The 23,518-nt window shown below is 36.0% G+C and overlaps 1 protein-coding gene across 2 annotated transcripts in view; it reads right to left on the bottom strand.

Moving 5' to 3' along the window:
* Positions 1 to 1,566: 1,566 nt before the first annotated feature.
* Positions 1,567 to 23,518, bottom strand: part of BRCC3 (BRCA1/BRCA2-containing complex subunit 3) — a 69,161-nt gene continuing 47,209 nt past the window's right edge. Inside the window, exons 9-12 of one of the 2 annotated variants that reach the window (XM_017516219.2) lie at positions 9,047 to 9,178; positions 8,483 to 8,526; positions 4,837 to 5,006; positions 1,567 to 3,628 (exon numbers count right to left, since the gene is read on the bottom strand). In XM_017516219.2, coding sequence (XP_017371708.1) covers positions 4,855 to 5,006; positions 8,483 to 8,526; positions 9,047 to 9,178 — 328 coding nt within the window. In that variant the 3' untranslated portion in view covers positions 1,567 to 3,628; positions 4,837 to 4,854. The remainder of the gene's footprint in view (positions 3,629 to 4,836; positions 5,007 to 8,482; positions 8,527 to 9,046; positions 9,179 to 23,518) is intronic. The other variant, XM_017516220.2, reaches the window with a different exon arrangement.

The raw sequence follows: 23,518 nt of genomic DNA, 5'->3' as shown, positions 1-23,518 counted from the left end.
AATAGCAAAAACCTGGAACCAACCCAAATGGCCATTGATGATACACTGGACAAGGAAAATGTGGCACATATACACCATGGAATACTATGCAGCCATAAAAAACGATGAGTTTGTGTCCTTTGTAGAGACATGGATGAACCTGGAAACCATCATTCTCAGCAAACTGACACAAGAACAGAAAATCAAACACTGCATGTTCTCACTCATAGGTGGGTGTTGAACAATGAGAACACACGGACACAAGCCGGGGAACATCACACACTGGGGTCTGTTATGGGGGGCCAAGGGAGGGATAGTGAGGGTGGTAGGGAGGGATAACGTGGGGAGAAATGCCAGAGGTAGGTGATGGGGAGATGGAGGCAGCAAACCACATTGCCATATGTGTACCTATGCAACAATCCTGCAAGATCTGCACATGTACCCCAGAACCTAAAGTAGAATTAAAAAAAAAAAAAAGTAGATATTTGTGTAGCCAAGAAACATATAAAAAAAGCTCACCATCACTGGTCATTAGAGAAATGCAAGTCAAAACCACATTGAGATACCATCTCATTGCCAGTTAGAATAGCGATCATTTAAAAATCTGGAGACAACAGATGCTGGAGAGGATGTGGAGAAATAGGAACACTCTTACACTGTTGGTGGGAGTGTAAATTAGTTCAACCATTGTGGAAGACAGTGTGGCGATTCTTCAAGGATCTAGAAATAGAAATACCATTTGACCCAGCAATCCCATTACTGGATATATATCCAAAGGATTATAAATCATTCAATTATAAAGACACATGCAGATGTATGTTCACTGTGGCACTTTAACAATAGCAAAGACCTAGACCCAACCCAAATGCCCATCAATGATAGATTGGACACAGAAAATGTGGCACATATACACCATGGAATACTATGCAGCCACAAAAAACGATGGGTTCGTGCCCCTCATAGAGACAGATGAATCTGGAAACCATCATTCTCAGCCAACTGACACAAGAACAAAAAACCAAATACAGCATGTTCTCACTTGTAGGTGGGTGTTGAACAGTGAGAACACATGGGCACTGGGAGGGGACCATCACACACCAGGGTATGTTGGGAGGTGGGGGGTTAGGGGAGGGACAGCAGGTGGTGGGGACGCTGGGGAGAGATAACGCTGGGAGAAATGCCTGATGTAGGTGACAGGGGGATGCAGACAGCAAACCACCATGGCATATGTGTACCATGCAACAATCCTGTAAGATCTCCACATATACCCTAGAACTTAAAGTACAATTAAAAAAAAAAATCAGAACAATATATATAGTTACCATCAGAGTCTTGGATGTGACTGAAAATAGAGAATCTAGTGTTCATAAGGGGATACAGAGTTGTGTAAAGGTAAGCCAGATTGGTGCCGCTGGGAAAATGATACATCTTGTTCACACCACTGTTCCTTGTGATGCTCAACACTTTTAAAGCTGGACACTGAGCTAAAAGAAACCTTGGTGGTCAACTACCCTAATCTCATTCTATACCTAAAGAAAATGAAACCCAGAAAGGGGAAAGAACTTGTGCTAAAGGTTGGCCTGTAAAAACATTCCAATCGTTTTATTCCTCTCAAATTTTCAGTCACCCTTTTCTTATTTATTTCATAAAACAGGTACCATACATCCCAGTTCCTTACTTAAAACTTACACAACATTTTATTTTGCAATAATTATATACTTAGAGGAAGTTGCAAAAATAGTACAGAGTCTCATGTATCATTTACCAGTTCCCTCCAGTGGTATGGTCTAAGTACAACTTCATATCCAAGATACTGACAATTATATTATACTGCTGTCTAGACTACAGACTATTCACTATCACCAGATTTTACATGCATTCATTTGTGTGTATGTAGGTCCATACAACTTCAGCACAGGTATTGATTCATCTGCTTAACCTCATAATCAACTATTATAATCAACATCATAATCATCACAATCATATAGAACTGCTCCATCAGCACAGAGGAACTCCTTATGCCATCCCTTTAGAGTCACACCCCACACCCTCTCCAGTCCCTGTCCCTGGCAACCATTAATCTGTTCTTCATTTCAATAATTTTGTCATTTCAAGAATGTTATATAAATGCAATCATACAGTATGTGACCATTTGAGACTGGCTTTTTTTGGTTCACCGTAATACCTCTGAGGCACAACCAAGTCTTATGTCAACAGTTAGTTCCTTTTCATTCCAGAGTAGTATTGCAAATTATGGATGGTTTGTTTAACCATTTACCTGTTGTAGGACATCTGGATTGTTTCCAGTTTGGGGCTATTACAAATAAAGCTGCTATGAATATTTGGGTACAAGTACAATATAGGTTTTCATTTCTCTGTAATGAATGTCCAGGAGCACAACTGCTGGGTCTTATGTTTAACGTGATAAGAAATTTATAAACTCTTCTCCAGAGTGGCTGTACCATTTTCTGTGCCTGTCAGCAATGTATGAAATATCCAGTTTGTATCCTCATCAGTATTTGGTATTTTCATTATTTTTAATTTAGCCATTCAGATAAGTAAGTCATAGCCTCACTGTGGTTTCAATTTGCATTCCCTGATGACTATGGAGTTTAACAGCTTTTCATATGCTTACTTGCCATTTGTAGATCCTCTTCGGTGAAACATATAGTCATGTCTTTTGCCCATTTTCTACTTGGACTGTTTTTATGGTTGAATTTTTGTGGCTTTCTTTTTTTTTTTGAGACAAGGCCTTACTCTGTTTACCCAGGTTGGAGTGTTGTGGTGTGATCATAGCTCACTGCAGCCTCAAACTCCTGGGCTCAAGTGATCCTCCTGCCTCCCTAGTAGCTGGGACTACTGGTGTGTGTCATGGTGCCCAGCTAATTTTTAAAAAAATTTTTTGTAGAGACAGAGTCTCACTATGTTGCCCAGGCTGGTAATGAACCCCTAACCTCAATCACTCCTCCCATCTTGGCCTCCCAAAGTGATGAGATTACAAGCATGAGCTACCATGCCTGGACTACTGTTGAGTTTTGAGCAAACTTTATATATTCCAAATTGATCAGATAGGTGGCTTGCAAATAATTCATCTCAAGCTGTAGCTTGTCTTTTCCTCTTCTTAAATCAAAAGTTTTTAAGTTTTGAAGAAATCCAATATATCAGTTTTTTCCTTTTATGGATTGTGCTTTTGGGGCAAAGTCCAAGAACTTGTCACCTGGCCCAAGATCCTGAAGATTTTTCTCCTGTGGCTTTTTTCAAAGTTATATAGTTTTATGTATTACATTTAAGTCCATTACACATTTAGAGTTAAATTTTATATAAGATGTGAGGTTTAAGTAGAGGTTCTTTCTTCTCCTTGCTGTGGGTGTCTAATTGCTCCAGCATAATTTGTCGGAAAGGCTATTCTTCCTCCATTGAATTGCTTTGCACTTTTTCAAAATCAGTTGGGCATATTTATATGGGTTTATTTCTGGGCTCTCTCAACTGTTCCATTGATCTATCTGCCTGTTCCTCTGCCAATACCATCTATCTTGATTACTATAGCTTTATAGTAAGTCTTGAAGTCAGGTAATGTGAGTCCTCCAACTTTTTCTTCTTCAAAATTGATTTAGCTTAATTAACTTTACACTGGATATTTTCATCTTTCCTATAGGGAAAGAAAAAGAATAGAGAGGAATTGTGGCTATGGGAAATTAGGGAAAATATAGTATATACATTCCATATGCTCATGACTAGTGGTTTTCAAATGTTAGTGTGCCCCAGAATCAGCTAAGTTCATGCAGATTTCTGGGTTCTACTCACAGAGATGGAGTTTGACCTTCAAGTGATTCTGATGCAGGTGGTTCTAGACGACACTTTGAAATTTGAAAAACAAGGAGAACCAAAAACCAAAAACAACCTTTATCACTTACCTTCCAGTATGCAACAAGCATACTTTGTTTCCAGTATAGAACAAGCACACAGAAAAGTGTGTCTTTTCGGAAGACACATTTATCATTTGAAACCAAAAACAACCTTTATCACTTACCTTCCAGTATGCAACAAGCATACTTTGTTTCCAGTATAGAACAAGCACACAGAAAAGTGTGTCTTTTTGGAAGACACATTTATCATTTGTGCTTTTACATGGTTAAGAGTAATGCAACCAGACTTTTTAAAGCATGGTTTTTTATTACATCCTAAGTCCTAAATGTTTCTGGGGAAACGCGCATTTATATTATAATTGAAATTCCTAGGCAGATAGGATCTGCTCAATAGAAATTTACTTCAGAGTCAAATATGCTAGAACTCATGTTTGGTTAAAAAGGGCACCTTCAGAGATTCAATGTTTAATAGGTGTCTCAGGATATATATTTTAGAAATCAAGAAGGAAGATACTGCCCTCTCAATGACATAGAGGTGGGGTATTTCCTTCCACTCATACTAGATTTATTATTTGCTTGTCCAACGTAAGCATCATACCTACAAAATTGAAACATGAAATATTCTAGCAAGTGAATGTATTTGAAAATGAAAATAAAGACTTCCAAGTTAAAAGGGAAATATAAATGTTTAAAATACACTCCCCAGACATTTTATTATAAGCTATTCCTTGCCAATGTAACTCCCATAGCCTTTTTAAAAATAACTTTCATATTCTACTTAAATCATCTTGCATATGCTCTTTATAGGTCAGTTGTAGGTAGGAGGGTTCAGTAAACTCAAATTAAACTGTCAGGAATCCATCCTGTGCTGATTGCATGTGAAAACTTATCTACTGGGATATAAAAAGAATTGTTCTATAGTTTGCCTGCATGTGAGCTGTGTGCATTTTAGGTTGTGTTTTGTACACAAATTGAAAAAGAAGTTTTTTACCCGACTTTGTCTCCTGCTTTATTCTAGAGAAGAAAGTTCTTGCATAAGCTCTTCTTTTTCTTGTTGCAATTCCCGCAAATGCTGCTGGTTTTGCTCCAGTCTGTCCTCCAACCACTGTAGGAGAGGCCCACTGACTGCCGACATCTGACTGCACAGATTCTTGGTAAACACTTCAATAGGAAAAATAAAGATGAAAATAATTGTGGAAAAGCACTGTCCACTAGCATGTTCCCACTCCATCACCAACAGACCATCAACCATGAGCATAGAAAGAAGGGTTTGGAGAAGGAAGTAGAAAAAGTCTAATTATTAGGACTGGTAAACAATTTTCTATGCCCTGCCAGGGAAAAAACAGAAGAGCTGAGCATAGAAAATACCCATTCTGAGGCCATCCTGAATCCATAAGCCAGAGGGAAGCCTGGCAGAAAGATGGCCAGCTCTTTACTCCCTTAGGTAAAAGGGCTAAGAGCCACGGATGGGTTCTTTTCCCCAGCCTTTCAGACCTTCCCGTGATGTAAATCACCATAACCTCCTAATGGGCCAGAAGTCAGCCTTCTGCAATTTACATTTCCAGAGAGCCCTCTAGGCACATCAAATGTTATGTATATTGAAGAAATATACATTAATTGAATACACCTGAGAGCTCCTCTTTTAAAATGAAGAAGAAACAGAAATGAAGAGTAAGGGAGTTATCATCTTTTATGCTTTACTGTGAATGTTCAGCTTAATGGTGAGACAAAGATTCTATGACACTTTTAAAACAAATTCCATTTATGTAAGTATCTTTTTCTCGCTCATAATATATGACTGCTATTGAAATGACCACTGTCCAGTGTTATGCTATTTTAAAGACTGCAGTTAAGTAGAATTGCTACATCTAAGTACATGTATATTTTAAGACTAATTATCCAGTATTTTCCAGATTGTACCAAATCATATCTCCAGGAACAGGGAGACTGACTGTTCACTTCCCTCACATCCTCACCTAATTGTCTCTCAATTTAATCTTTGCCAAAAGAAAAGGTGAAAAACTGATAATCTTATCTTAATCTATCCTTTTAAAGATAATAATTAACATTGTTATTTTTGTAGGGGCCCATAAAAGTCTTTAATTTTTATTTAGTCAATCTCTCCTTTTCTGAATTCAGGGTTTCACATTATACTTAGGCCATTACTTTCCTAGAGTCTGAAAAAATTCTTAAATTTTCCTCCTATATTTCTTTAACTTATAAAATGAGCTTTTGGGGGTATAATTTACAGACAGTAAAATGAACCAATTTAAAGTAAACAGTTCTACGAGTTTTGACAAAGGTATACCCCATGTTATAATTTGGATATTTGGCCCTCCAAATCTCATGTTAAAATCTGACCCCCAATGTTGGAGGTGAGACCTCATATGAGGTATTTGGGTCATGGGAGTGGGTCCTTCATTAATATATTAATGCCCTCCCTTAGGGGTGACTTCTTTCTCTGTTAGTTCCCACAAGAACTGCTGTTAAAAAGAGCCTGCCCCCTCCGCCATTCTCTCATTTCCTCTCTTGCCACCTGATGTCTGCATACACAGGATCCCCTTTGCCTTCTGTCATGAGTGGAAGCCCTCACGAAATGCAGATGCCAGCACCACGCTTCTTTTTCAGTCTTCAAAACTGTAAAGCCAAATAAACCTCTTTTCTTTATAAATTACCCAGCCCCAAGTATTCCTTCATAACAATACAAAACGAACTAAGACATATCATGTAACCAGTGCTAGTCAAGATATATCATTCCATCACCCTCAAAGAATCCTCTCTGCAGTTTCCTTTGCATTAAATGCCCCTTCACCCCTGGGCCAGGCAGTATCACACCATAGATTAGTTTTGCTCATTCTTGAATTTGGAACCATGGAGTACGTAGCCTTCGTCCAATACTTACTTTACCTGGCATAATGTTCTTGAGACTTGTCCTGTTTGTTCATGTTTCAGAAGTTTGTTCTTTTCATTGTTTAGTACTCCATTATACGGATATATATCCGAGTTTATCCATTTACCCGCTGATGCACATTTGTGGTGTTTGTACCTTTTGGCTCTTGTGAATAATGCTGGTGTGAACATTTGTGTACAGGTTTTGTTTGAGCAGCTGTTTTGAATTCTTTGAGGTATATACCTAGGAAAGGAACTGGTATGACATTTGGCAACTATAATTGCCAACCTTTTTTCTAAAGCGGTTGTACCATAATAGTGAAAGTTTAAATATATCTTGATTTTATTTTTTTGTGTCTGGTATTAGGTAGGAATCTATTTTCCCCCAAATGGAAAAAAAGAATATAACTCCATGAAGGTTAAGACTGTCTCTTTTGTTCAGCACTGTACTTCAGTGCCTAGAATAGTGCCTAGCACAGAATAGACACTCAAATGTTTCTTGAATGAATAAACTAACAAAGAAATGAACTGTCTCAATCCTATTTAGTAAATAATTCATGCTTTTTTTCATTTTTTTAAAGTAATATCTTTGTTAAATATAAATTCTTATATATACACAGTTCTATCTCTGGTCTCTGTCACTTCCACTGATCTATTTGTCTATTTTTGATCCATCATTTATACTTTAAAAATTACTGTGTCTTTAGACTATGGCTATATATATATATATAAGCAACTTTTTAAAAAAAATTATTTATTTTACTTTAGGTGCATACTATATCTGGCATTTCTCCCCATGTTATCCCTCCCCACCCTCCTCTCCCTCCCCGCACTCCCCCACCCCCCCTACCCCCCCCAACTGCCCCCAGTGTGTGATGCTCCTCTCCCTGAGTCCACTTGTTTTCGTTGTTAGACTGGACCAACTTTTAACTTTGTCATGTTTTACCCTGAGATAGAAATTATGGGACAGATAGATCAAGCCGTTTCTCCCTTTTCTTTGAAAAGTAACTGCCTATAACACTCAAAAGCCTTCCCTTCTTCCTCACTGGTGACTTTGCCAGTAACTAGAGAAGAGTGAACAGAATGACCCAGAAGTCAGGGTCACTCAGACAGAAAATGTGGCTGGGGAAGTGTGTATGTTGGGGACAAGTGAATTAGCATATATATTGTATTCAGCTTTTTTTCCTTTGCCTTGTACAAGAATTACTTTTATATTTATTGACATCAAAAGATTTTCTCCCTCATGTCTTCCCTTTTATCTGTCTTTCTGTCTATCCATCCACCTGTTTCCGTTCCCACAACAGGCTCGTAATGTTATGCTGGAACCACAAGAGCCAACCATTAAAATTCCAATAAGTTTGTAAGCTGGTTGATGTCATGTTAGTTGCTTGAAATCAGCCATGCCAGGGCATTACACCATGGAAACATACAAACACAACAAATCAGGGTCCTCCCTGCTCCTTGAGAACTGGGTGTTAAACCTGTGCCAGAGCACCACTGAATAGGTCTATCATAAATCTCCTTCCTGTCTTTCCTCTTGTCTTACTGTAGGCTGTGTTTACAGTACTCATGGATACCCAGGGTTCAAAAGAAATGTTGGGATCAGGATCAGGAAAACCCTTGGGAAAGGAAACCTGGGGACAACTTGTACCCATCACTTCACTCACTTAAACTAAATTTGCTTCTATCAGCTGAGTATTTTAGGGAAATACTCAAAAAAGTCTGAGTACTCAAGAAAAAATTCTTACCTGAGCCATTATGGATCTTGGTTACTGAGTCCAGATGTGTGAGGCTAGAGGATAAAATAGTTTAGGTTAGTGGCACTGAACAGAAAACAAAATGGTCATGGAGTATAACAATAATGAACTGCATCTGACCGTTGCCAACTGGATTAGACGAATATGTAGTATTTAAATCCCCAATATTAACTTTTTGACGATTTGGGAGACATGATTTTATTCAAAGACAATTGAAAGTGATCATTTCGAAATTGCTATCTCTCACCAAAGGTCTGAATTAGTACAAATTTATTGGGCAAGACCTAGTGCATGGCAACAGGATTAAGATGTTGTGGATCATCCTATTTTCTCAACCAAAAGAGAAAGTTCCAAAGTAAGCAGGAGAAAAACGAATGTTGCAGAAATTATCATACAATGTGAGAAACATTATGATTGTAGACTGCTAGAAACTTTTCTCAGAGAGGCAAAAGGAGAGGGGCCTCAAGAGTTGAGCTGCTAAAGATAAAAGGACAGAAAAAGAAAAGCAAGACTGGGTCCTAAGAAGTAGAGAAGAGGAGTGAAGAGGGTCTCTACCTGTGGATCCTCCTATACGCATCCTGCTCCTCCTGGCACAGGATCTTGGGCAGCTCTACTGCTGATTCAAGGCACACTTTCCCGATAGTGACATGAGGTACAATATGGATTGGGATTTCGATTCTCTCATACCTGTGAGGCAATCAGTACAGATCAGTTTTTAAACCCCGAGTTGTCATAATCAGAAGTTTTCAATAGTTTTAATTGAAACTTTGGGTATAGCGTACTTCAAAGATTAAGCATTGCTATAATTCATTTAGTGACTCAGCTTCAAAGTGGATACAGTTCAAACTGGGTTCGTCTGGAGAGCAAACTAAAAGCCCGTTTGCAGAGCCAGTATTCCCTAGTCCCACAGAGAATCTAAGGCCATTTCTGTAAATTTAAGAGAAACCTTGTGAGCTCAAGGTCTTTACATCTACTCCCCAGGCAGGGGAAATAGCTAATTAATACTGTTTTCAGTCAAGAAGTTACCAATGAGGTTGAACAAATTAATCACAAAAGTCTGGAGAAGAACTACAGACTCTTCAATGACTCCATCATATTCATTATGTAGGTGGGATTACTCACTTGTTCTAACTCAGTGTTTACCAGTGGCCCTCACTTCCCATTTTCTCCCCTTTTGGGGGGGAGGGAATAGGTAAGAAATTCACAAATATTCACATGTTCATGCTAGAGTGGGAGAAACAGAAATGTTTGTTACTAAGGCCAACCAATCTACCTCTACCCACTTCTTACCCCAAATACACCTAAACTCTACCTACCAGTGGGTTCAGTGGAGAATCCAGGTGGAGGGCCCCTGGCACTGTGAGACCCCACTGGCACATGGTGGTAAGGCAGCTTAAGATCTAGCTTTCCCATCTCTCTTCCCCACCCAGCAGAACATGTCTAGTCCCCATACCACAACCTAGATGAAACACAAACAATGGGGCATTACAAGGCCTCCCCTCCCTACACCCAAGTAGTCAGGGTGTCCTTCCATCTAAAAACATTTATTTTCAGTCTGAAGAACTTTTAATATTTCTTGTAGTGAATATCTCCAGATTAATCCTGCCTGGTTTTTTTTTTTTTTTTTTTTTTTTTTTTTTTTTTTACATAAAATTTTTTTTTTTTTCTTAATATAATATTCTGGGGTTGATATCTTTTTTCTTTATGTACATTAAAGATGTCATCCCATCATCTTCCAGCCTCCAAAGGCTCTGATGAGAAGACAGCCATCATTCTTATCAGTGTATTGCTCCACTATTTGTAACATATCTTTTATTCCTTTAGCTGCTATAATGTTCCTGTCAGTTTGCTTGTATCTATATTGCTTGTGATTGGCTGAGATTCATGAATCTGAGTATTAATCGGTTTTTAGAGAATTCTTAGCCACTATCTCCTTAGGTATTCTTTGTCTACTTCTGGTGCTCCAATTACATGTAAATTAAAATGGTTCATACTGCTTCACACCTCTGTCACACATCATTCTGCTAGTTCATTCTCTCTTTTTTTAACTCTTTGCTTCACTTGGGGTGTATTTTATCAACCTGTCTTTGTGCTCACTGATCACTTCTGCTATACTTCAGTCTGCTGCTAGCCCTTCCAATGATTTCTTAATTTTAGGTATTTTCCACTTTTACAATGTCCATTTGGGTTGCCTTTTTTTTTTAAATTTGTGGTTAAAAAAATAAAATTTACTATCTTAACCATTTTAAGTGTACAGTTCAATAATGTAAGTATTTTAACATTGTTATGAAACAGATCTTCAAAACATTCTCATCTTGCAGAACAGAAACTCTATACCCATTAAACAACTCCCCCTTCCCCCTTCACCTAGCCCCTGGTGACCACTATTCCACTTTGCATATTTATGATCATCAGATACCTTATATAAATAGAAAAATGCTATATTTGTCCTTTTGTGAATAGTTTATTTCACTTAGCATAATATTCTCGGGGTTCCTTTATGCTGTAGGTTGTAACATGATTTCCTTTATTTTTAAGGTTGTATAGCATTCCATTATGTTACATTGTATTTTGTTGGTCCACTCATCCATCAATAGACATTTGGGTTGCTTTTACCTCTAGACTATTGTGAATAATGCTGTCAACATAGGTGTGTAAATACCTATTTGAGATCTTGCTTTTAATTCTTTTGGATATATATCCAAGAAATGAGACTGGTGGATCATATAGTTGATCTATTTTTAAGTTTTTAAAGAAACTTCATGCTGTTTTTAATTGAGATTGCAACACTACAATCTTAACAATAATGTGCAAGGGTTCCAACTCCTCCATATTCCCACCAACACTTGTTATTTTTTGATTTTGTTAGATAATACCTGTCATAATGGGTGTGAGGTGATATCTCATTGTGGTTTTGATTTGCATTTCTCTGACAATTAGTGACACTGAACACTCTTATATAGGCTTGTTGGCCAAGAGAAATATCACTTTAAGTTCTTTGCCCATTTTAAGATCAGATTTTTGTTGTCGCTGAGTGTAAGAGTTCTTTATATATTCTGGATATTAACCCCTTATTAAAAATATGATTTGCAAATATTTTATCCATACATTGCCTTTTCACTCAGTTCATTGTTTCCTTTCATGCACAGAAGTTTTAAAGTTTTATGTAGTCTCATTTGTCTATTTTTGCTTTTGTTAGCTGTGCTTTTGGTGTCATATTCAAGAAATTACTGCCAAATCCAATGTCATGAAGCTTTTCCTCTAAGTTTTCTGCTAGTTTTGTACTTTGTGATCTTATGTTTTGTTCTTTAATTCATTTGAGCTAAGTTTTATATACAATGTAAGATAAGGGTCCAGCTTCTTTCTTTTGCATGTGAATATTCAGTTTTTCCCACAACATTTATTAAAGAGATTGTCTTTTTCCCATCTAGTGGTGTTGGCATCCTTGTTGAAGTTTACTTGACCATATATGCAAGGGTTTAAATCTGGGCTCACCATCTGTTTCATTGATACCACACTGTTTTGATTACTGTAGCTTTGTAGTTACTTTTGAAATCAGGCAGTGTGAATTGTCTAAATTTGTTCTTTTTCAAAATTGTTTTGGCTACTCAAGGGCCCCTGAGATTCTATATGAACTTTATGATAGATTCTTCTATTTTTAAAAAGGCCATTGGGATGTTTACAGTGATTGCATTAAATCTACGGATCACTTTGAGTAGTATGATTATCTTAACAATATTAAATTATCCAATCCATGAACATGAGATGTCTTTCCATTTATTTGTGTCTGTAACTTCTTCCAGCAACATTTTGTAGTTTTGAATACATAAGTCTTTCGCCTCCTTGGTTAAGTTTATGCCTAATTATTTTATTCTTTTTGATATTATTGTAAATGAGATTTTCTTAATTTCCTTTTCTGATTATTCATTGTTAATATATGGAAATAAAACCGATTTTGGTTTGTTGATTTTTGTATCCTGCATCTTTCTCTTTTTGCTTATTAGTTCACATATATGTCATGTGTGAACAGAGAGATAAACTTACATCTTCCTTTCCAATGTGGATGCCTTTTATTTCTTGTTCTTGCCTAATTGTTTTGGCTAGGAATTCCAGTCCTGTGTTGAATGCTTATTTTTAAACTGAAGTGTATGTCTTTTTATGTTGAGTTGTAAGAGTTCTTTACATAGTCTGGATACTAAACCATTATCATATATGTAGTCCTCCCTTATCCTTGGTTTTTCTTTCTGTGGTTTCAGTTACCTGTTGTTAACCATGGTCTAAAAATATTAGATGAAAAATTCTAGAAATAAAAAATTCGTAAGCTTTAAGTTGCAGAACTTTCTGAATAACATGACGAAATCTTGTGCCATCTTGCTCTAACCTGCCCAGGATATGAATCATTCCTTTGTCCAGCAGATCCACACTGTATATGCTACTATCCAGTAGTCACTTGGTGACTGTCATGGTATTGCAGTTCTTATGTTCAAGTAACCCTTATTTTACTTCATAACTGCCCCAGAACATATGAGTAGCAATGTTGACAGTTCTGCTATACCAAAGAGAAGCCCTAAAGTGCTTCATTTAAGTGAAATGGTAAAAGTACTCAATTTTTAAAAAAGAGAAAATATCAGATGCTAATCCTGCTAAGACCTATGGTAAGAACAAATCTTCTGTCTTTGAAATTGTGAACAATATATTGTTATAATTGTTCTATCTTATTATTGTAGTTAATCTCTTACTGTACTTAATTTATAAACTAAACTTTATCACAGGTGTTTATGTATAAGAAAACATGTAATAGGGGTCAGTACTATCTGTGGTTTCAGGCCTCCCCTGGGGTTCTTGGAACATATTCGCCAAAGATAAGGAGACACTGCTTTTTATAATTTGCCACTATTTTTCTGATTCTGTAGGTTGTGTCTTTCACCTTCTTGATAATGTGCTTTGATGCACAAAAGTTTTTAATTTTTATCAAATCCAATTTATCAGTTTTTTCCCTTTCTGCCTTGTGCATTTGATGTCATATTTAAGAAACTGCCAAATTCAAGGTCATGAAGATGTATCTCTATGTTTTCTTCTAAAGTTTTATTGTTTTAGCTCTTCTATTTAGATCTTTGATCCATTTTAATTTTTGTATATTGGGTGAGGATAGTGGTCCAGCTTCATTCCTTTTGCATGTGGATATCCAGCTGTCCCAGCACCATTTGTTGAATTGCCTTTTGTTTCCCTGTTGAATTACCGTGACACACTTGCTTAAGATCAATTTACCTGAAATGTAGAGGCTAACTTATGGACTCACAGTTCTATTCCACTGATTTATATATCTATCCTTTGCCATCTTTTGTTGTTTTTCTACAGTTCTCTGAAACTCTGTACCTTTTTTCCCGGTCTTTTTTTCCTGTCTGTTATACAGCTTGCATAATTCTATTGATCTGTCTTTAAATTTACTGACTCTTTCCTCTGGCATTTCCACTGCATTCTCTCCTTTAATCTAGAGTTTAAAATTTTTGGTTATTATATTTTTCAGTTGTAAAATTTTCTGTTTGGTTCTTTTTATCTTCTATTTCTTATATGATACTTTCTTTTTAAATATTTGTTGAAACATTTTTGTGATTGATAGCTTGAGCACTTTCATAACGGCAGCTTTTAAAGTCCTGTCAGATATTTCCAACATAAGCGTCATCTAGCCTTTTGTAGCTGTTATCTTCTCCCATACAAGATGAGATTTCTGTGATTCTTAATATGTTAAATAAGTTTGGTTTATATCCTTGTTATTTTGGATATTAAGTTATGAGACTTTGGATCTTGTTTATATCCCCACTTCTGTGGTATTTTGAGTTGGGGGGCGGGGCTTCTGCAATCTGCCTGTTGTTATTTACAATCCAGAGTTCACAAATAGCTAGGCTTGGCATTTCTTTCCAGACCACATCGTTGAGTTCAGTGAGATATAGGGGCAGCATGTGTTGATTTCATCTTATGTGTGAAATAATCCATGGCTTTGAAATTTAATGATATATTTCTAAGTAACACCTGCATCAAAGTAAATCACAAGGGTAATAATATAACAAGGAAAATATTTTGAATCGAAGTAGTTTTTTAAAAAATAAAAATTATGGATGCACCCAAAGCAGTGCTTAAAGGGAGATTTATGGCTCTTTTGAAAAGACTGATATCATTAATAAACCCCCAGCAAGACTGATCAAGGTAAAAACAGAGAACACAAAAATTACTAATGTAAGGAATGAAAACGGGGAAATCACTTCAGATCCTACCAACTTTAAAAGGATAGTAAGAAGATATTGTGAACAATGTAAACTAAAGTTCTACGATAAATTTGTAGAAAAGCACAACTTGCCAAAACTAAAAAGATACAAAAAATCAGAATAATCCTACATATTTTAAAGAAATTGAATTCATAGTTTAAAACTTTTCATAAAGAAAACTCCACACCAACATTGCTAATCTGTTACATTCTATCAAATATTTAAAGAAAAAAAAAAACCCCAAACACACAAGCTATTTCAGAAAATGGAGATATGGGAACATTTTCTACTTTGGACTATGCGGCCCACATAACCATGATATCAAAATCTAGCAAAGGTGTTTAAAGAAAAGAAAACTAGGGATGAATCTTAGTTATGACCAAAGATATAGAATTCCTTAAAAAATCAGCCTAGCGAATACACTAAAGAGATAATATATAGTGACTAATGAATGCAAAGCTGGTTTAAGATTCAGAAATCAGTTCATGCAACTTACCACATTAAGGCAAATAATCATATGATTATCTTAATAAATACAGAAGGGGCATTTGATAAAATTCAACATTCACTCATAAAAAAGAGGCTTAGAATACTAGGAATACAAGGGAACTTCCTTAGTATAACAGAGGCTAACTACAGAAAAGCTAAACTAAACACCAGAGATAATTGGGAAATTTTGAAAACATTTTCCTTGACATTTTATTCATAAATTTTACTGGAAGACTGAGCCAGTAAAATAAGGCATGAAAGAGAAATAAAAAGGCATAAGTTGGAAAGGGCAAAATTAAATTGACCTTATTTATGGAAGACATGACTGTTCACATAGAAAATCCCAAGGAAATAAAATCTGCAGATAAATCATTAGAATTAATAAGTACATTTATATCCATAAGGCTGCTGGATATAAAGTGAATATACACATATCAATTTTCTATGTAAATAACCGGTACCAATTGGAAAATAGAAATTATAAAAAAATACCAATTATAATAACATAAAACATCAAATTCCCAAGAATAATTTAAATGAAAGATGTGTACAATCTTTTCAGATTTTTCATAGAAAAATACAAAAGATAGAGAAATTAACATCTAAATAAATGGAAGGATGCATCAAATTGATGAACAGATTCCATTCTATCCCAGTCAAATCTCAGCAGACATAGCAAGTTTTCTTGTGAAAATCAACAAGCCAATTCTAAAATTTATATGGGGTTACCAAGGGCCAAGAACAGCCAAGACAGTCATGAAGAATAACAACAAAGGGGAGAACTTACATTACCACATATTATCAAGACTTATTATAAAGCTACAGCAATTAATAAAGTGTTATGGACACAAGGATAGACACATAGACAAAACAGAATGGAGTAGACTCCAGAAACATAACCATACATGTATGGACAATTGATTTAAGGCAAAGTGTCACGGCAGCAATAAATGGTGCCATGTCGATTGGATACACACATGGGAAAATGGGAAACTCAACTCACTTCCCATATCATATCCTCAAGTTAACACTAAGTAGATTATAGATTTAAGCATGAATGGTGAAATAATAAAGCACCTCTTTCAGACAGGGAAAGATTTCTTAAATAGCATAGGACACTAAAAAGCACTAGATTGAAAAGATAAAAAGGTAACTTGGACTATTATATTAAATAAACAACTTAGGCTCATCAAATGATACCATTAAGCTAGTGTAAACCAAGTCAGAGAGACAGAGCAGATACTTGGAATAGGTATAGCTGACAAAGAGTTTGTATCCAGAACATACTGGAATTCTTTTGAAGTACTAAGAAAGTTAAAATGAATGTGACTTATACGTAAAAGGATATCCCAAAGGCCGATAAACATTTGAAAACGTGTTCAACCTAATTAGTCACTGGGGAAATGGAAAGTAAAAGCACAATGAGATACTACTGCACACTCACCAGAACTGCAAAAAATGAAAAAGTCAGAAAATACTAATTCTCAGTAAAGCTGTTAAGCCATGAAAACCTTTATACACTGTTGGCAAGGATGTGAATTTGCATGGTAACTTGGAAACTATTTACTAGTGATAACCCAGCAATTCCACTTCGATATACATACTGAAAAGATATGCGTTCACATGTGCAACAGGAGGCACATGTACGGATTATTTTCATAGCAGCTTTATTCATAAGAGTCCCAAACTGGAAACAGCCCAAAAGCCTAACAATAGAATATATAAGTAAATTGTGGTAAATTCCAACAATGAAATATTACACAGCAGTAAAAAAAGAACTACCTACTGATATGCAACATAACAGACATTATGTTGAGTGAAAGAAGCCATGCACAAAGTTGTACTTACCGTATTTTCCTGTTTATATCAAATTCAAAAACAGACAAAATTAATCTGTATTGTTAGATATTAGGATAATGGTTACCTTTGGGGAAAAAAGGAGGGGATAACAATTGAGAGGAGCCACAAAGGAGGCTTCTAGAGAGCTGGTAAGATTCTATTTCTTGATATATAGTACAGCTTCACAGGCATGTTCACTTTGTAAAAATTCATGGAGCTGATCTGGGTTGTGGTTGCATAAGTGTCTTCATTTTGTGAAAACTGATTGAGCTGGACATTTATAATCTGTCTACTTTTCTGTGTTACACTTCAATTGAAAAGCTAATACCAGCCAAACAAACAAAGTTTATGACAAAGAAGCTCTAGAGTATGCTAGAGCTCACAGGTCAGAATGTATATCTTAAAATACTAGTTTTGAAATCTACAGCTAAAGAAACATTAAACAAATATTTACTCAATACCACGGGAACAGTAATAAAAAGGCAAACCTTCTTTCAAGGATCTTACAATGTTAGTAGAAAAACAAAATATTAAAATATCATGTTGTATGTATTACAAAAAGGAAGTATAAGATTTTATTAAGTTTCCAGGAGGAATGCTTAACTGGATGGTATCAGGGGTTCAGAATTATCAGAGAAGGATTCCTAAGTTTAATCTTCATCTTCAAAAATGACTAGACATTGGCCACGTGGTGTAGGAAAAAGGAAACTGTAGGCAGAGTGAGCATATGACACAGAACACGGCTGGAGAAATAAGCAAACCATGAAGGGCTTTAGGTTTGGGACTTTATTCTGAGGGCATTAGGGAGCAGGATCATTTTAGAATAGCTACACCATGATACCAAATTGAAAGGAAGCAAAATATGTGCATACTACAATTAAAGAACTTTAAAAAAATGAAAATACTACTTAGTGTCTATGGGATATACTTAAAGTGAAGATCAGTGGAAAATTCATAGCCTTAAGCATTTATATCAGTAATAATGAAAGAAAAAAATATATACTCATTAAATTCCAAACTCCAAATGCTAAGATAAAGCAGAAGAAAATGACCAGAATGAAGCATAAGGAAAGAAATAATGAAGAAAAAGAAAAAGTAGTAAGGTTGGGAATAGAAAAAAATAACTAAATAAAAATCAGTGTTTCAGGGAAAAATAACAAAATTGACACACCACTGACTAACATAACCAAGGGAAAAAAGAAAAAGCACAAATATACAAAATATGAAATGACAAGAGGGAGATAACTATTGAAATACAAGACATTTAAAATATGACAGGCTATCTGGAAGAGAGATCTCAGTGTAATAAATTTGAAAAACAGACAAAATGAATAATTTCTTAGAAAACTATACTTTACCAAAATTGGCCCCTCTACAGAAAGAAAGCATAAACAGATAAATTCTCAGAGCAGAAATAGAGAAACTTATCAAGAAAATATCCCACACAAAAAAGCCTAGTTGATTTTACAGGGGACTTGTCAAAGAACTGATTGTCTCACTGCTGCATACATTCTGTCACAGCCTAGAAAATGAAAGAAAACTCCAAACGATTCTTCTGAAGCAAGTATAATATACATACTTAAACCTGATAAAGACAGTACAAAAAAAGAATATTTCTTATAGCACATATGATTATTGATGAAAATGTACTAAATAAAATATTAGCAAAAATAATCCCATATCACATTAAGATACATCAAAATCTAGTAGGACTTTTTTGAGGAACACACGGTTGGTTCAATAGTAGGAAATCTGTAAATATAATATACCATATTAGTAGGACTAAGGAAAATCATAATTGCCTTCACAGATACTGAAAAACTTAGCAAAACCTAATACCTATTCCTGATGAAAACATAATAAAATGGGAAAAGTGGGAATTTATGGATACTTTCTTATTATGAAAAGGATATATACTTTATTCCTGAATACAGAATCTTTCTTAACGAAGAAATGCTACAGGAATTTCCATGAGGATCACAAACAAAGCAAGAATATCTACTATTTCCACTACAATATAATATTCTAAAGAAGATATTAGGTAGTACTGTTATATTTAAGAAATCAATTAGAGGTTTAGGAATTGGAAAATAAGTAAAACTATTTACAGATGGGATGTGATACTTATCTGGAAAGCTCTAGAGAAATATAGGTATAATTAACTCAAAGAATAAAAGAATTCAGGAAGGTAAAAATTTACATACAGAAATAATAGCTTTCAAATATACAAGCAAAAAACAGAGAATATAGTAGAAAAAAAAAACCATTCACAAAAGCAGAAAGAAGATAAATGCTTAAGAATAAATTTCAGCAACACATATGCAAAACCTATATGAGAAAAACACTTCTGAGAGACACCAAAGTAGACTACAGCAAATGGAAAGACAACCAGTGCTCTTGGATGGGATGATGCAACATCACAGATTTATAAATTTAACACAGTCTCAATAGAAATATCAAAAAGTTTTTATCTGGAGCTAGACAAGCTGATAGTAAGGTGCACATGAAAAACTAAATATGTAAGAATAGTCAGGGTCTCAGATGGGCACGATGGCTCATGCCTGTAATCCCAGCACTTTGGGAGGCCGAGATGGGCAGATCACCTGAGGTAGGGAGTTTGAGACCAGTTTGGGCAACATGGTGAAACTCTGTCTCCACTCAAAATACAAAAATTAGCCAGAAGTGGTGGTGCGTGCCTGTAATCCCAGCTACTCAGGAGGCAGAGGCTGCTATGAGCTAAGATCGTACCACTGCACTCCAGCCTGGGTGACTGAGCAAGACTCCGTCTAAAAAAAAAAGTCAGGGAAACACTGCTGAAACGCTGAAAAAGAAACGCTACGATGGAGGCTAGCCCTACAGATAATAAAACACACAATAAAGCCGCTATAATTAATGTGATGGTAATTAAATGGACAGATAGAACAGAAAGTTAAGAAATAGATCCAAGTGAATAGGGAGCTTTCGTGTATGGTAAAAGGTGGCATGTAAAATTGCTGACGTGAAGATAACCTTTTTTTTTTGAGACGGAGTCTTGCTCTGTTGCCCAGGCCGGAGTGCAATCCTGGCTCACTGCAACCTCTGCCTCCCAGGTTCAAGCAATTCTACTGTCTCAGCCTCCCAAGTAGCAGGGATTATAGGCAACCACCACCATGCCCAGCTAATTTTTGTATTTTTAGTAGAGACGGGGTTTCACCAACTTGGCCAGGCTGGTCTCAAATTCGTGACCTCAAGTGATCCACCTGCCTCAGCCTACCAAAGTGCTAGGATTACAGACATGAGCCACTGCACCTGGCCTAACAGAAACTTTTTAATCAGTGTTTTTGGAACAGGTGGATTGCTATTTAGAAAGAGATAAAATTAGATTCATATCTTAGTCTATACAAAATAAACTCTATATAGGTCTGACTTTCGGAACCATGTTGATATTTCATATACTCTAAAGGGGAAAAAAGTATGGGTTTAAAAAAATCCTAAAATGGAAAACAAACAAGAAAAACCTGTTTTTCTTTTTTTTATTATTGCACTTTACATTCTGGGGTACATGTGCAGATCTTGCAGGATTGTTGCATAGGTACACACATGCCATGGTGGTTTACTGTCTCCATCCCCCCGTCACCTACATCAGGCATTTCTCCCAATGTTATCCATCCCCAACCTCACCACTCCCTGCTGTCCCTCCCCTAGCCCACACTCCCCAACAGACCCCAGTGTGTGATGTTCCCTTCCCTGTGCCCATGTGTTCTTATTGTTCAACACCCGCCTATGAGTGAGAACATGCGGTGTTTGGTTTTCTGTTCTTGTGTCTGTTTGCTGAGAATGATGCTTTCCAGATTCATCCATGTCCCTACAAAGTGCATGAACTCATCTTTTTTATGGCTGCATAATATTCCATGGTGTATATATGCCACATTTTTTTCGTCCAGTCTACCATTGATGGGCATTTGGGTTGGTTCCAGGTCTTTGCTACTGTAAACTGCCACAATGAATTTATGTGTGCATGTGTCTTTATAATTGAACCACTTATAATCCTTTGGGTATATACCCAGTAATGGGATTGCTGGGTCAAATGGAATTTCTATTTCTAGATCCTTGAGGTATCACCACACTGTCTTCCACAATGGTTGAACTAGTTTCCACTCCCACCAACAGTGTAAAAGTGTTCCTATTTCTCCACATCCTCTCCAGCATCTGTTGTCTCCAGATTTTTTAATGATCGCCATTCTAACTGGCGTGAGATGGTATCTCAATGTGGTTTTGGTTTGCATTTCTCTAATGACCAGTGATGATAAGCATTTTTTCATATGTTTGCTTGCCTCATAAATGTCTTCTTTTGAAAAGTATCTGCTCATATCCTTCACCCACTTTTGAAGGAGTTTGTTTGTTTTTTTCTTGTAAATCTGCTTTAGTTCTTGTAGATTCTGGATATTTAGCCCTTTGTCAGATGGGTAGATTGCAAAAATTTTCAAATGAATCATATAACCCCACTGAAGTGGTCAGAGGGGAAAAAGACTGAATCCAAGTAACTATTTTGAGTATATACTCTTAGGCATATGTCCAAATTCATCAAAATGTATACATTAAATATGTGCAATTCTGCATGTTAATTATACCTCAATAAAGCCTAATAAAAAGAACTGTCAACAAATATTGATTTCTAGTTAGTAGGTTTTTCTTTCACAGTGATATAGATTAGCAATCCTGAAACTACTTTCTGTATATTCTAGGGCTGAGTAACAAGTAAACATTGTGGCTAGCAGAAGCAAGGCATCTTTCTTTTTAAGGAAAATGTTGCAAATATGGAAAAGGAGAATGCTAGAATGAACCAAAATAGAATTGGAATTATCAAGTTGAACTCAGAGGTAAACTGGAGAAAGTTTCCAAGCTGAAGCACAGGGAGGAGAACCAACCCCCAGGTAGAGTTTGGCAGATGCCAAGTTGAGGAAATGGAGCTGAGGCTCTGGGAAGGCTAATACAGCTTGTGTTTGCAAGGTAAAGTACTATGGAGGAAAGAACTGCATAGGAAGAGAACTCCAGAGATCTTAAAATGATACCAGATATAAACAAAGAAACTAAGAGCATTAGAAATGGTTAACCATATAGTTAAATACAAAGACTTTTCTTATTTAAATTTCTTAAAAAGATAATAAACTATTTAAAGTAAAGCTTATGACATACATGCAAGTAAAATGTGTGATCACAGTGGCACAAAGACCAGGAGGGGAGAAATGAAAGTATGATGTTGCAAGATTCTTATATTATGTGTGAACTAGTAAAATATCATTTGAAGACCGACTGTGATATGCAACAAATGCTATAAACTAGTGGTATATCAAAAAATTACACAGGTAATTTTTCCCTGCAGCAAATATTTGGCTAAGTCTGGAGACGTTTCTGATTATGACAATTGGCTATTGGCACCTAGTAGTTGGAGGTCAGGGATACTGCTAAACATTCAACAATGCACAGAATGGCACCCCCCATCCCCACCTACACACACAACTATGTGACCCAAAATGTCTATAGTGACAATGTTGACAGACCCTGTGAAAAACCCTAAAGCAATCATCAAAATAACAAAAGAGTACAGCTAATTAGTCTATAAAGGAGATAAACGTTTGACAAAATACAACATCTATTTTTATTGAACACATATTCTTACCAATCTAGGAATAGAAGAAACTTCCTCAAACTGATTAAGGGAATCTATGAAAAATCTTCAGGTAACATCATACTTAATGATGAAAGAGTAAATAACTTCTCCAAAGGTTAGGAACAAAGTTACCATGACCACTCTTACCAGCTGTATTCAACAGTTTATTAGAGGTTCTAACAATGAAATAACACAAGAAAAATAAACAGAAGGCATCCACATTGGAAAGAAAGAAGTGAAACTACCTTTATTCACAGATGACATAATCACCTGTAGATAATCCAATGGGCCCTTCAAAAAAGCTGTTAAAATTAATTGAATTTAGCAAGGTTGTAGGATATAAACTCAATATACAAAAATGAATTATATTTTTATATAGTATCAGTAAACAATAGGAAATTGAAATTAATACAATCATATTTACAATAACATAAATACATGAAATATAAAGGGATAAATATGACAAAAGATATGGAAGATCTGTATATTGAAAACTAAAAACCATTACTGAGATAATTAAAGATCTAAATAAATAGAGAGATATACCATGTCCATACTTTGGAAGACTCAATATTATTAATATGTTAGTTCTCCCCAAAATGAATCTATAGATTCAACATAATCCCAATTAAAATCCTAGCAGGCAGTATTGGGAAACAGTCTATCAGTTTCTTAAAAAAATCAAACACGGCCGGGCGCGGTGGCTCACGTCTGTAATCCCAGCACTTTGGGAGGCCGAGGCAGGTGGATCACGAGGTCAAGAGATCGAGACCATCCTGGTCAACA

The sequence above is a fragment of the Cebus imitator genome, unplaced genomic scaffold (assembly GCF_001604975.1).
Source record: "Cebus imitator isolate Cc_AM_T3 unplaced genomic scaffold, Cebus_imitator-1.0 Scaffold576, whole genome shotgun sequence".
In the NCBI taxonomy this organism is placed as follows: Eukaryota; Metazoa; Chordata; class Mammalia; order Primates; family Cebidae; genus Cebus; species Cebus imitator.
Note: the sequence above shows the minus strand (reverse complement) of the source record. Positions and strands in the feature narration are given on the sequence as shown.